The 14336-nt window shown below is 37.2% G+C and overlaps 1 protein-coding gene across 1 annotated transcript in view; it reads right to left on the minus strand.

Annotated features, from left to right (window-relative positions):
- The window catches only part of TEX15 (testis expressed 15, meiosis and synapsis associated), an 87744-nt gene that overhangs the window by 58132 nt on the left and 15276 nt on the right, over positions 1–14336 (minus strand). Inside the window, exon 3 of the mRNA XM_081808712.1 lies at positions 544–694. Within this exon, the coding sequence (XP_081664838.1) occupies positions 544–682 (139 nt within the window). The 5' untranslated portion in view covers positions 683–694. The remainder of the gene's footprint in view (positions 1–543; positions 695–14336) is intronic.

Raw genomic sequence — 14336 nt, forward strand, 5'->3', positions numbered from 1 at the left:
GTCTAAGTCCTCCACTTAAGCCTTTGCTAACAAAGGTGTACAGGTTATATTTTCACCCCTAATTTTTTGTAGGAGTAAGGTATTTATTGTCAACCAGGGTTCTATTTTTCTAGGATGTGCCTTTCCCAGTCCTTGGCAAGGGAGAACAGACTTTTTCTTGGGGCTTTCTGTGTCTGTTTCAGATGGCATTCCTGGACTGTTGGCATCCAATCTAAGACATGGAGGAAACAAACAAAAAAACCCAGAGAACTTACTGCAATAGCATTCCTTGTCCCAGGGTCCTTAGCCGGTCCATTTTCTCTAAACCTTTCAAAGTCTTCTAATATTTGTTTTATGTATGATATCCAGAATTTTTAAGTGTACTTAGGAGACATATCTGTTCTATGTACCTTTGTGTGGATACATGTGTGTTTAAGGAATTAAAGGCATGACTTAACCTAATTTTATATAGTCAAAACAGAAGACGAACATAAACTAAGAATCAGAGAAATGCAGTAATAGTTATGAAATAAACTCATCTTCCATGGAGATAGTAAATATTACCTTTCCCAGCTGTCCTCCTGATCTTGGGAATAGTGAATTTTTTCAGAGGATTGACTTCTACACCAGCGACTAATAAAGGTTCACTGGTTGAGTTCATTTTCCATAGTGTCTTGTGTTTAGCAATCTCTTTCATTTCCATTTTGTTGGTGGCCTAAAATCAACCCCAAGTTATTAAGCAAAAGGTCAATAAACACATAAAAGGCAATGGCAGTAAAACGGTTTAAAAATTCTTACATGGAATTGAATATATATTATTGGTCACATTCACAACAGATTCCAATCTCAATTTGCCAGGTTACCCAAAATAAAAAATGAATTAACAGTTTTAGCTTTTATGTAATTTTTTGAATATTTATTTTGTAGTTTCTAATAGACCTTTTCTGTGTAATTTACGTAACTATAATTGGGTAACCAAAAGTCTGTGTTCCTGAAAAGCTTAATAACTTATAAACAATTTTTATTAACATTTAGTAAAATTCTTGCCAAATACTATATTTTTAAAAGTATTTTGCTGACACACTTCTGTGAATAGAATGATATTCTTGAAATCAGAATCTCTCCTTTGGAAGAAACTTATTAAAGTTGTAAACCAACTACTGCACAACTATCCCTACGATAGCCTGAACAATCACCCATTGGCTACTGTTCCATAGTATCATTCTATAAATGGATTAAGACCTCATAAATTGTCATACTAGTAACAGATTTCTTTTCTTCCCTCCTCCTTTCTCTCTCCAGCCCTCCCTCTCCCCCCACCCAACACAATGATTCTTAACCTTTCAAGTAGAACTCATATTAGGTACTGAAGGAGAGTAATGGAGCCTACACACAGAGAAATATATGTAGACATGGATTTTTCATACCATTTCATAATATGACTCACGGGCCTCCTGATAGCTATCAACTGCGTAGTTCAAACTTAGATCATAATCTACATTAAGAGTTGCCAAAATTCTACAGAAGGATCACAAAGGAGAAGATTCTACAGAAAGTTCACAAAAGATCTTGCCCTCAATCTCCACTCCACCCTTTATGAAAGATAATCTTACAGCCTCCTAATCAATGGATTATGGATGAGAATAGGGAATGGACAGAGACCTCTAGAAATAGAAGAGAATCAGTCTTTTTCTCATTCAGCCTCATTGACAGACACCAGTAGTGTTTCCTTCTAACAAGAATACCCTTAAGATACACTAGCTTGAGCCAGAGTGCCTGGCTGGCTCAGTTGGTAGAGCACATGACTCTTGATCTTGGGGTTGTGAGTTTGAGCCCATGTTGGAAGGGAAGAATAACTTATTTAATGACTTAAATTACAAAAAAAAACCCAAACCTCTTCAATTAATCATACCTACCCTCTGACCCAGCATTTGCACTACTGGGTATTTACCCCAAAGATATAGATGTAGTGAAAAGAAGGGGCATATACACCCCAATGTTCACAGCAGCAAAGTCCACAACAGCCAAACTGTGGAAGGAGCTGAGATGCCCTTCAACAGACGAATGATTAAGAAGATGTGGTTCATATATACAATGGAATATTACTCAGCCATCAGAAAAGATGAATACCCACCATTTGCATCGACATGGATGGAACTGGAGGGGATTATGCTAAGTGAAATAAGTCAAGCAGAGAAAGACAATGATCATATGGTTTCACTCATATGTGGAACATAAGGAATAGCATGAAGGACATTAGGGGAAGGAAGGGAAAACTGAAGGGGGGGGAAGTCAGAGGGGGAGATGAACCATGAGAGACTATGGACTCCGGGAAACAATCTGAGGGTTTCAGAGGGGAGGAGGGTGGAGGGATGGGTTAGCCTGGTGATGGGTATTAAGGAGGGCACGTGTTGTAATGAGCACTGGGTGTTATACGCAAATAATGAATCATGGAACAACACCAAAAACTTATGATGTACTGTATGGTGACTAACATAATAATAAAAAAAAGAAAAATCAATTCTAAAAACTTCAAGAATAGTTAATGCACAAGGCACGGTGCATATTAGGTTCTTAAAAGATAGTTGAATGAATGAATGAATGAATGAAAAAGATCAAACAAATCAAAAGCAGAAAGGTTCCCTAACAACTAAAACATATATTCATATAGGACTTGTATATTACGAGCAGATTTAAGCTAATACATTTAAGGATTATACAAGGGGCGCCTGGGTGGCTCAGTCTGTTAAGCATCTGACTCTTTGATTTCAGCTCAGGTCATGATCTCAGGGTTGTGGGATCCAGCCCTGAGATGGGCTCCATGCTCAGTGCAGAGTCTGCTTGAAATTCTCTCTCTCCCTCTGTCCTTCCCCCTGTTTGCACTCACTCTCTCTAAATGAGTAAAATCATTAAAAAAAAGGATTATACAAAATAATACATTCTAAGAAAAACTTATTAAAACTGGGTTAGCCTGGTGATGGGTATTAAAGAGGGCACATATTGAATGGAGCACTGGGTGTTATACGCAAACAATGAATCATGGAACACTACATCAAAAACTAATGTACTGAATGGAGCACTGGGTGTTACACGCAAACAATGAATCATGGAATACTACATCAAAAACTAATGATGTGGGCGCCTGGGTGGCTCAGATGGTTAAGCGTCTGCCTTCAGCTCAGGTCATGATCCCAGGGTCCTGGGATCGAGTCCCGCATCGGGCTCCCTGCTCCGCGGGAAGCCTGCTTCTCCGTCTGCCTCTCTCTCTCTCATGAATAAATAAATAAATAAAATCTTAAAAAAAAAAACCAAAAACTAATGATGTAATGTATGCCGATTAACATAATAAAATTTTTTAAAAATGCAAAAAAACCTAATGATATAATGTATGGTGATTAACATAATAAAAATTTTAAAAAACTAATTCAAAGAAAAAATTAAACAAATTCATCATCTTAATACTATTAAGAAATTAAATTAGTAGTTACAAACGGATTCAAAAAATAAATATGATATTAATGTATCACAAACAAGCGGAGTTCACCCCTGGGGCTCAATCCCAGGACCCTGGGATCATGGCATCCAGGCACCCCAAAATTCACTTATATTTTTAAAAATGTTTAGTAAAGAGGAATTGACACATTCATAATTTGATGAGTATCTACCAAAAATTTATAGCAAATTGCTAAATATCGAAAGTACTACCTTTTAAAATTTTTTTTAACTTTTTTTTTTTTTTAAAGATTTTATTTATTCATTTGAGACACAGAGATAGAGAGCATGGGCAGGGGAAGAGGCAGAGGCAGAGGGAGAAGCAGGCTCCCAGCTGAGCCAGGAGCCTGATGCGGGGCTTGATCCCCCGACCCTGGGATCATGAACTGAGCTGAAGGCAGACGCTTAACCATCTGAGCCACCCAGGTGCCCCCAGAAGCACTACCTTTTAAATTAAGAGTGGTGGGGGGTGGGAGGGATGGGGTGGCTGGGTGATAGACATTGGGGAGGGTATGTGCTATGGTGAGCACTGTGAATTGTGTAAGACTGTTGAATCACAGACCTGTACCTCTGAAACAAATAATACATTATATGTTAAAAAAAAAAAAAGACAGTAGGAAGGGAAAAATGAAGGGGGGGAATCGGAGGAGGAGATGAACCATGAGAGACTATGGAACCTGAGAAACAAACTGAGGGTTCTAGAGGGGAGAGGGGTGGGGGGATCGGTTAGCCTGGTGATGGGTATTAAAGAGGGCACGTATTGAACGGAGCACTGGGTGTTATATGCAAACAATGAATCATGGAACACTACATCAAAAACTAATGATGTAATGTATGGTGACTAACATAATAAAATTTAAAAAATGAACCAAAAAAAAAGAATAAAACAAGAATAGCTTTGCTTCCTTTTAACAGTAGGATGTTATGATTTTTTGCCTAAGTAAAATTCATTCATCTGTCTAAAACTTCATCCAAGTTTTCTCCTTCAAGCTGAGACTCACACTCTTTCAGTCCTAGAAATTCCCAAGCCCTTTTCCTTTCCTCTTTAGCTTGCCTTTATACCTTTTATTTCACAGGGGCAGATGGCAAGAAAGGCAAAAAAAAAATCATGTTTCAAATTTTGGTTCTACCATTATTTAATAATATTATGTTAGGGAAAATGCCTAACTTCTCTGAGGCTAGTAATAGTATCAATACCTCACATGGAGGTCTAAGTCTATTTTAAAAGAATACTTGGGGGCACCTGGGTGGCTCAGTTAAGCGTCTGCCTTCGGCTCAGGTCATGATCCCAGGGTCCTGGGATCGAGCCCCACGTCAGGCTCTCCACTCAGTGGGGAGCAGCCTGCTTCTCCCTCTCCCTCTGCCTGCCGCTCCCCTGCTTGTGCTGTCAAATAAATAAAATCTTAAAAAAAAAAAATATTTGTACTGAGTTTCCTAAGACCATCACCAAACATTAAGGACTTGAATGCTTGGGAGATTAGGGATTACTGAATAAACCTCCAAAATCTTTTACCTGATTACTGTCAGAGTCTTAGTAATAGAATTAGGTGTTTCAACTGAAAAACTTAGAGAGCCCTAGAGTTTAGTAAGTTTCAACTGCTAACACTTATGTAAAGGTTTCCTAACATAAAGTAACTGAGGATAACTGCAGATACACAAAGCATTAATGAGAAACTTTTTTTTCAGTTCTCCTTCAAACTTTTGAGTCAGCTTGTTATTAACTTTAAAATCTCTAAGTTTGCTGATCTCTCTTTAACAACAAAAAATGACTCAGTTTCAGAATTTTCTGGCAAATAATACTGTTCTATTTTAATTTATTTTTACAATTACCTTTTATTTGTGCCAATACTGATTTTCTATTCATTTTCCATCCAAAATATACTTAAGTAAAAAATAAGTCTATTTTAGAATATTACAGCAATTACTGTAATGATGATATGTAATGATAATACAGCAAAGATCATTCATTCCTCTTCTAGTAATCTCAGGACAGAGTTCCTGATGAACAAATAAATGATGACTAAGCAATATTCTCAGAATTTTAGTCACAAAAGTAAATTCTGTGTTCTTCTGTAGAGTGCTAAATGGTTCAGACTAAGAATTACTTCTGATAAACAAAAGGTTAAATCACATCATACATATGATAAACTACATATACACTTAGTGAAATTAAGCCAAGAATCCCTCAATTAAGACTACACAATGGGGGCGCCTGGGTGGCTCAGTCGGTTAAGCGTCTGCCTTCGGCTCAGGTCATGATCCCGGGGTCCTGGGATCGAGCCCCTCATCGGGCTCCTGGGATCGAGCCCCTCATCGGGCTCCTGGGATCGAGCCCCGCATCGGGCTCCCTGCTCGGCGGGAAGCCTGCTTCTCCCTTTCCCACTCCCCCTGCTTGTGTTCCCTCTCTCTCTCTGTGTCTCTGTCAAATAAATAAAATCTTAAAAAAAAAAAGAAAAGAAAAAAAAAAAGACTACACAATGCAGATGTGAAATATATTTTTGTCCTGTTTTTCATTTTACAGATCAGGGATTGGCAAATTATGGCCTACTATTAGTTTTCATAGGGGCTACAAGCTAAATGACTGAAAAAAAATTGAGAATAGTATTTCATGTCACTTAAAAAATTATATGAAATTCAAATAAAAGGGTCCATAGTAAGTTTTACTGGGAAAGCCACACCCATTCATCTATCTATCCTCTACAGCTGCTTTACTATTAGAAAAGCATAGCTGAGGGACACCTGGGTGACTCAGTCGTTAAGCATCTGCCTTCAGCTCAGGTCATGATCCCAGGGTCCTGGGATCGAGCCCCGCATCGGGCTCCCTGCTCAGCGGGAAGCCTGCTTCTCCCTCTCCCACTCCCCCTGCTTGTGTTCCCTCTCTTGCTGTGTCTCTCTCTGCCAAATAAATAAATAAATAAAATCTTTAAAAAAAAAAAAAAGAAAAGCATAGCTGAGTAAATGTGACAAACACCCTATAGCCTACAAAGACTAAAATGTTTACTATCTGGCCCTTTACAGAAAGTCTGCCAACCTGTTAGAGATGAAGCAATATAATGGAATATCAAAGAATTGGGACAATAAAAACTAGGTCTCATGATTTCTCCATTTCAAGGCTCTTTCTCCTATTATCTCTCCCCTGTATTCTGAATTTCATCCCTACTCACTTTCTCGGCATCCTGCCCAAAAGCATTTAAACAAGCTCCAACCCGATCATTTTAAAAACAAAATAGAATCTGCCAGGATCATATTTGTCCTTATCTAGATCACCTCCCACTTCCTCCTCAATCTATTTCAATTTCCAACTCCACCTCAATAGCAATCTTCAGTCACCAGTGATTTTTCACATCAGTATCTCACTCATGTAAAGTACACTTCTGGCTCATAACTTACTTGGCCTCTCTACATTTAATACTCTTGACCAATCTGGTCCTGAAATAATACACTCTTCCCCTGACTTCTGTGACTTCTTAATCCTGATTTCAGGTGGTGCTTTCTCAGTCTTTTAATAATTCATCTTTATTTGGCTTTTATTATTGTTTTAATTTTTACTTATATAAGGGAAATAAAATATTCTCTTCAAAGATTTTTTAGTATTTTATCAAGTTAATTTTAGTGAACAACAAAAACAGAATCTTCTGGTTTTATTATTTATTTATTTATTTATTTATTTGAGAGAGAGAGAATGAGAGACAGAGAGCACGAGCAGGAAGAGGGTCAGAGGGAGAAGCAGACCCCCCGCTGAGCAGGGAGCCCGATGTGGGACTCGATCCCGGGACTCCAGGATCATGACCTGAGCTGAAGGCAGTCGCTTAACCAACTGAGCCACCCAGGCGCCCGAATCTTCTGGTTTTAATTTGCATTTCTTTCATTACTAGTGAGGCTGAATAATTTTATTTTTTTCTATCACTTGTTCCCATCTTTTTTCCCATTTTTTCTTTTTACAGGTTAAGATGTTTTTTTTTTTTAATTAATTTATTTATTCTTATGTTAATCCCCATACATTACATCATTAGTTTTAGATGAAAGATGGTTTTTAAATGATTAGGAAGGACTCTATATACAGAGAAATTAGTTTTTGTCTGTCATAAGTTTTGCAATATTTTTGTCTTAATTTCATTTATGGTATTTGCTTCCCATACCAAATTTTAATTTTTGTGTAGTTTAATTTTTTTTTTAAGATTTTTATTTATTCATGAGAGACAGAGAGAGAAAGAAAGAGAGAGAGAGAGGCAGAGGGAGAAAGAGGCTCCCTGCTGAGCAAGGAGCCTGATGCGGGACTCGATCCCAGGACCCTGGGATCATGACCTGAGCCGAAGGCAGATGCTTAACCATTTGAGCCACTCAGGCGCCCTGTGTAGTTTAATTTCTCAATTCATTATTATACTGGATTTTTATCCTATTACCAGCAGTGTGTGAGAATTCCAGTTGTTCCATATCGTCACGTCATTTGATATTGGCAGACTTTAATTTCTGCCCATCTCATATCTGCAAATGCCATCTCACTATGGTTGGTTTGCATTTGTTTGATTTTTGATGAGACTGACTATCCTTATTGGTCATTTGTGTTTTCAAACCTGGGATGTGCCTGTTCAAGTTTTTCTACCCACTTTTCTATGAGGCTATTTATTCTATGTATTTGCAAAAAATCTGTTTGAGATACTAGCTCTTCACCAGTCACACTTGTTGCAAATAGTTTCCCCTCACTTTTTAAACAAAACTATTTAATGTAATGAATTTCTGGGGCGCCTGGGTGGCTCAGTCATTAAGCGTCTGCCTTCAGCTCAGGTCATGATCCCATGGTCTGGGATCAAGCCCCACATCGGGCTCCTGCTCTGCGGGGGTACTGCTTCTCCCTCTCCCACTCCCCCTGCTTGTGTTCCCTCTCTCGCTGTCTCTCTCTGTGTCAAATATATAAAAACTTTAAAAAAATTATGAATTTTTTCCTTTATATTTGTGTTTTTGCTTTTGATCAAATTTAAGAAATGATTCTCCCCAAGGTTTAAAGATAATCCCCTTGGGGCGCCTGGGTGGCTCAGTCGTTAAGCGCCTGCCTTTGGCTCAGCTCATGATCCTGGGGTCCTGGGATCGAGCCCTGCATCGAGCCCCAATTTGGGCTCCCTGCGCAGCAGGAAGCCTGCTTCTCCCTCTCCCCCACTTGTGTTCCTTCTCTTGCTGTGTCTCTCTCTGTCAAATAAATAAATAAAATCTTTAAAGATAATCCCCTCTATTTTCTTCTAAAAGTTTTATAGTTTTGTCTTTTACCTTTTAAATCTTTAAATCACCTGAAATTCATTTTGGTCTGAGGTAAGAAGGGCTCAATTTTTCCATATGAGTATCAAATCATGCTAGCATTTATTTGAAAACTCTTTCCCTATTTATCTATGCTTCTCTAACATAAATCAACTTTCCATATGTGCATGAATTCTAGGTTCTCAGATGTGTTTTACTGGTTGGTTCTTTCTGTATTCCTGCACCAACATGATACCACAGTAATTGATATATGTTTGGACATAACTGAAAGAAAAGAAAAAACAAATCTCGTTCTTCTAAAGCATCTTTGCTTTTACATACATATTTTAAAATGTTTGTCTAATAAGAAATCTTGTTTAGGTTTTAAATGAAAATTTACTGAACCTACCACTGATCAAGGACATTGTTTTACTAGTCTTCCCATCTTAAACACAGGCTGTCTCCCCACTTAGTCATACCATTAATATCTTTCAATAAAGCCTTATTTTTTCCATGAGGGTCTAACATGTTTTAAAGAATTTATTCTAAGTTCTTCATAATTTTAAAATTACTACATGTTATCTTTTTAAAAAGTTTTATTTATTCACTGCTAATGTTTAAAATGGCATTTGGGATGACAGTAATAATGATTAACATTCATCTGTAACACTTATTAGGAATCAGACACTTATCTAAGTGCTTTAGATATATATTGATCCATTTAATCATCAGATCCCTATGAGATACCCTTATTTTAAATTATGGAAAAAGGTGTAAGTTAAATAATGTGCCCAAGGACACATAGCTAGGAAGTGTTGAATCTGGAATTCAAAGCCAGGCAGTCTGGCATCAGAATAAATGCACTCAACTAGTAGGCAAAATGACCTTCAGTGAAACTGGTTTCTACACATGGACTACCCAGAAACCTTGTTAAGCTCCTATTAATTCTAATAACTTGTCTTCATAAACAACCATATCCTCTCTGAATGATGAAGGGCATATAATAATGATTTTCAGTTTATTTTTTTCCCCAATTACTGTTAACATTTATTTCTTATGTCTGCCTTACTGGGCAGGCTGAGAGTTCTAACATATGTCAAATATAAATGATAATGTCAGGTGCCTTGGTTTTTTCCCTGAACTTAAAGGGAATGTTTTAAATCTTTACAACTGAATGATAAATTCTATTTTTTTCCAAAGACCTGCTGTATCTGGTTAAATTTTCCTGGGTATAAAATTCTAGACTGACTGCCATTTTCTCTCAGCACTCTTAAGATATTATCCCACTATTTAATACCATCCACTGCTCCTATTAAGAAATCGCCTATCTAATTGTCACTCATTTATTGGCAAATCTTTTTTCTCTGACAGCTTTTAAAAATCTTTGTCTCTGGTGTTCTGCATTTTCATTTTCACGTTCTAGTGTAAGTATATCATGGACTTCTTGTATTTAAGGTGTGGTGGTATCTTTGACATTTATGTGAAATTTTCTGCAACTTTATCTTTGAATATTGTGGCACTGTTCTATTTCCTTAGAACTTCTAGTTAACTATGTGCAAACTTCTACCTTTATTCTTCATTTCTTAACCCCTAATTCATATATTTCATCTCTTTTTCCTAGGTTGAATTCTCAATAAAGGTGATTTAAAATATTTAACACACACATACACACACATTTAAAAAAGAGTGATAGGATATCTGAGTTGTCTGCTTTAAAATTATCCAGTTTATAACTGCTGAACCTTGAAAATGGGTACCTGGGGTTCATTATAGTATTCTATTTTCATATATGTTAGAATTTTCCATGATAAAAATAGAAGTATAAGAGTGTTTGGCTAAATATGCATAAATTATCTTTAAAAGATAACATTAGTTGTCTATGGAGAAAAGAATACTAGGTAGTTTAGGAAAGGGGAGGAGAGAAATTTATCAGTTTATATCTTTATTACCTTAATTTTTATCTTCACAAATTTATAAACTCTTAATAATGAAAATAATCTGCTCACTATTGCAACAAAAAATATGAAACACCTAAGAATAAACTTAAGAAATGGTCTGGCTGATAGGAAGACTTCTAAAAAACTGAGGGTCATAAAAGATTTGCTTAAGGAGGGAACAGGCATAATTTATTATTGAGAAGGAGTATTTATTATTGTGAATATGCAAAATCTTCCTACGTTAAGTCCCTAAAGTTGATTCAATCCTGAAGCTAACAAAAATAATACTAAAGGTTATATAGAAAAAGAAACATAATCAAGGAAATTTGAGAAAGTAACTGGAGGAAGAAAACTGACACTATTAAATATTATAATTTATTTAATAATTACAATAATTTTAATTAGCTGGGTATATGATCACTCAAATTTAAGTTTTATTAATAAGAAAGAGAATAGTAAGTAATAGGCAACTTTAAAACTATGGTTATTGAGACAAAAATAAACAATGGAACACCATAGTCAGAAAAAACACCAAAAAATCCCCAGAATTTTGAAGATGTTAATATTGGTATTTCAGATCAGTGGGGAATCTATGGTATTTAAACAATACCTAGTCATATGGAAAACAAGAACACAAAAATTAAAACTACAATGAAGTATATTTTTTCCATACCTCTCAGATCAGAAAATATTAAAGTCTGACAATATCAAGTGCTGAAAAAGGTGCAGAGCAACCAGAACTCTCATATACTTCTGGTGATTGTGTAAACTGGTAGTCACTTTAGAAAACAATTAGGCGTTATCTTCTAAAGTTGATGTGCATTACCTTCTGACCTAGCAACTCCATTCTCTAGGTATAAATACTCAAGCATCAATTCACAAAGGGTGATCTGAAAATTCTGAGGGTCCCCAAGAGCATTTCAAAGCAACAGCAAGGACTGCTTTTCCAACTATGTATCTGTGAGGTCGTATTTCTTCATATTCTTCAACCAAAACAACAAAAACTGCAGAAGACTAAATGCAGAAGCAGGTATGAGAATTCACCTGACTCTATTAAGCCTGATTTGCAATAATGGAAAACAACAGCACTCTTCTTTGGGAAATACAGTTTTTTTTCCCCTAAGTTATATGATTTGTTAGTATATAATTGTTTTTTTGTTTTTAAAGTTTTTAATTTTTTTAGTAATCTCTATACCCAATGCAGGGTTCGAATTCACAACCTTGAGATCAAGAGTTGTATGCTCTTATGGGGCGCCCGGGTGGCTCAGTCGTTAAGCGTCTGCCTTCAGCTTGGGTCATGATCCCAGGGTCCTGGGATTGAGCCCCGCATCGGGCTCCCTGCTCTGCGGGAAGCCTGCTTCTCCCTCTCTCACTCCCCCTGCTTGTGTTCCCTCTCTCGCTGTGTCTGTCAAATAAATAAAATCTTAAAAAAAAAAAAGTGTTGTATGCTCTTCTGACTGAGCCAGTCAGGTGCCCCAGTATACAACTGTTTATAGTAATGTTATCACAGTATGTATTATCTGTTATATTGTTTTCTCTTCCATTTCTCATACTGGTTTTTGAATCTTCTCTCTTGTGATTTTTTAGATTTTATTTTTAAGTAATCTCTATACCCAACTTGGAGCTCAAACTTACAACCCAGAGATCAAGAGTCGCATTCTCTACTGACTGAGCCAGCCAGGCGCTCCTCTTTTTTTTTCTTAGTTAATATAGTTAAAGCACTGCCAGTTTTATTTTTTTTTTTTTTAAAAACTGGTCATTACTTTCAATGTTATGTTGTTATTTATTTCTGACTTCTTTGTTGTTTCCTTCTTCTACTAAATTATAGCAAAATTTCTTTTTTCCCTAGCTCCTTTTAAATGGTGTCAACATAAATGGTTATATATTTGTAATGAAATAAGATCCTGAGAACATAATATAAAATTTCAAGTTAGATATGAATATACAGTATAATCATTCATGACACGCTCTAGCAATACTGGGCATTTCAGGGGAAAGGAAATCTAGAACCTTAGGAAAATTATTAATGAAGTAGGTGACCAGGAGCAAATTTAGCTTCAATCCTGATACAAAGTATGCCAAAAGAAGCTGGTAAAAAAAAAAAATACAATGGGGCGCCTGGGTGGCTCAGTTGGTTAAGCGACCGCCTTCGGCTCAGGTCATGATCCTGGAGTCCCGGGATCGAGTCCCGCATCAGGCTCCCTGCTCGGCAGGGAGTCTGCTTCTCCCTCTGACCCTCCTCCCTCTCATGCTCTCTGTCTCTCATTCTCTCTCTCTCAAATAAATAAATAAAATCTTTAAAAAAAAAAAATACAATGGTTAAAGAGAAATAGATTATAATGAAGCTAAAAAAGCACAATAGGAAAGATGGAATGGGAGGCACATCGAGAGATTGCAGTCAAAAAGGTAAAGAGGGGTGCTTGGGTGGCTCAGTCAGTTGAGCGTCTGACTCTTGATCTCAGCTCAGGTCTTGATCTCGGGGTTGTCAGTTCAAGCCCTGCGTTAGGCTCCACGCTGGGCATGGAGCCTACATAAAAAAAAAAGTTTAGAGAGAGTGTCTGCAACACTAGCACAGTGGCCAGTATTGGTTTCTGGTAATGAAGAGTTTCCAAGTGGAAATGAAGCATTACACTGAGGAGGTCAAGAGCAGAAAGGTCGAGACCCATGAAAAGGAAGGGGGTGGTGACAGAAAACTGGAAGGAAAAATTCCCCTCTGATGTCATAATAAACAAATAGAACACTCAGAGGGAAAATATGAATACTGGAGGAATTTTCAAAGCTCTCCAATAGGTGAGGCTGAACTAACATAAAAAAGCAAGGTCATAATCAAAAGGATAGTGATCTGTATCATGAGAAAAAAAAAGCTCATACCAAAAAAAAATACGTAGTATAATGACACCTAACTTTACACAGATTTTCATTAAATGTCTGTTAAATTAGGGAGGGGGGACTGAAGAGGTAAAGTTAAACAATACATTGTTTTTCATGGACTAGAAGCCTGTAACCCCTTGAAGGAGCAGAGAATGCCTCTAAGCTGTTATCAGTAAAATCTATTAATTCTTTTGTTTCACTTATAGAATGTTGTTGACTTTTGTCTATCAATTTGGGCACCAGCATCTGGCTGAGCATCAGATCATTCCTTCTTACTGATTTCAGATGCAACATCTATGTGGCCTTATTTGCAACACACATCCCATTAGATAAATTTGTAAGTTATCCAAAGGTTTACATGTCAACACTTCATGAACATATACATTTAATTTTTATTATTTTATGTTTTGAGAGAGAGAGAGCAGGAATGAGTTTGGGGGGGTAGGAAGAGGGAGAGAGAGAATCCTAAGCAGGCTCCACGATCAGCGTGGAGTCTGATGGAGGGCTCGATCCCACAACCCCAAGACCGTGACCTGAGCCTAAATCAAGAGTAGGATGCCCAACCGACTGAGCCACCCAGGTGCCCATACACTTCGTGAACACATACATTTAAAGAAAGTTCAATTTCATCACTGTAGTGACTCAGGAAATTCTACTCTTAACTCTTTCAAGTTCTTGAGGTTTGGCTTAGGAGGAGAGAGGGACGTTGGGAATGCCTAAATGCAGAAAAATGATAATCACGAGTTGCTTTTTTTTTTTTTTAAACTGCCCCTTAGGGGGACCTGGCAGGCTCAGTGGGTGGAACATGCGGCTCTTGATCTTGGGTCA

This window comes from Leptonychotes weddellii, chromosome 2 (assembly GCF_054177405.1).
Source record: "Leptonychotes weddellii isolate Sample4059 chromosome 2, ASM5417740v2, whole genome shotgun sequence".
In the NCBI taxonomy this organism is placed as follows: Eukaryota; Metazoa; Chordata; class Mammalia; order Carnivora; family Phocidae; genus Leptonychotes; species Leptonychotes weddellii.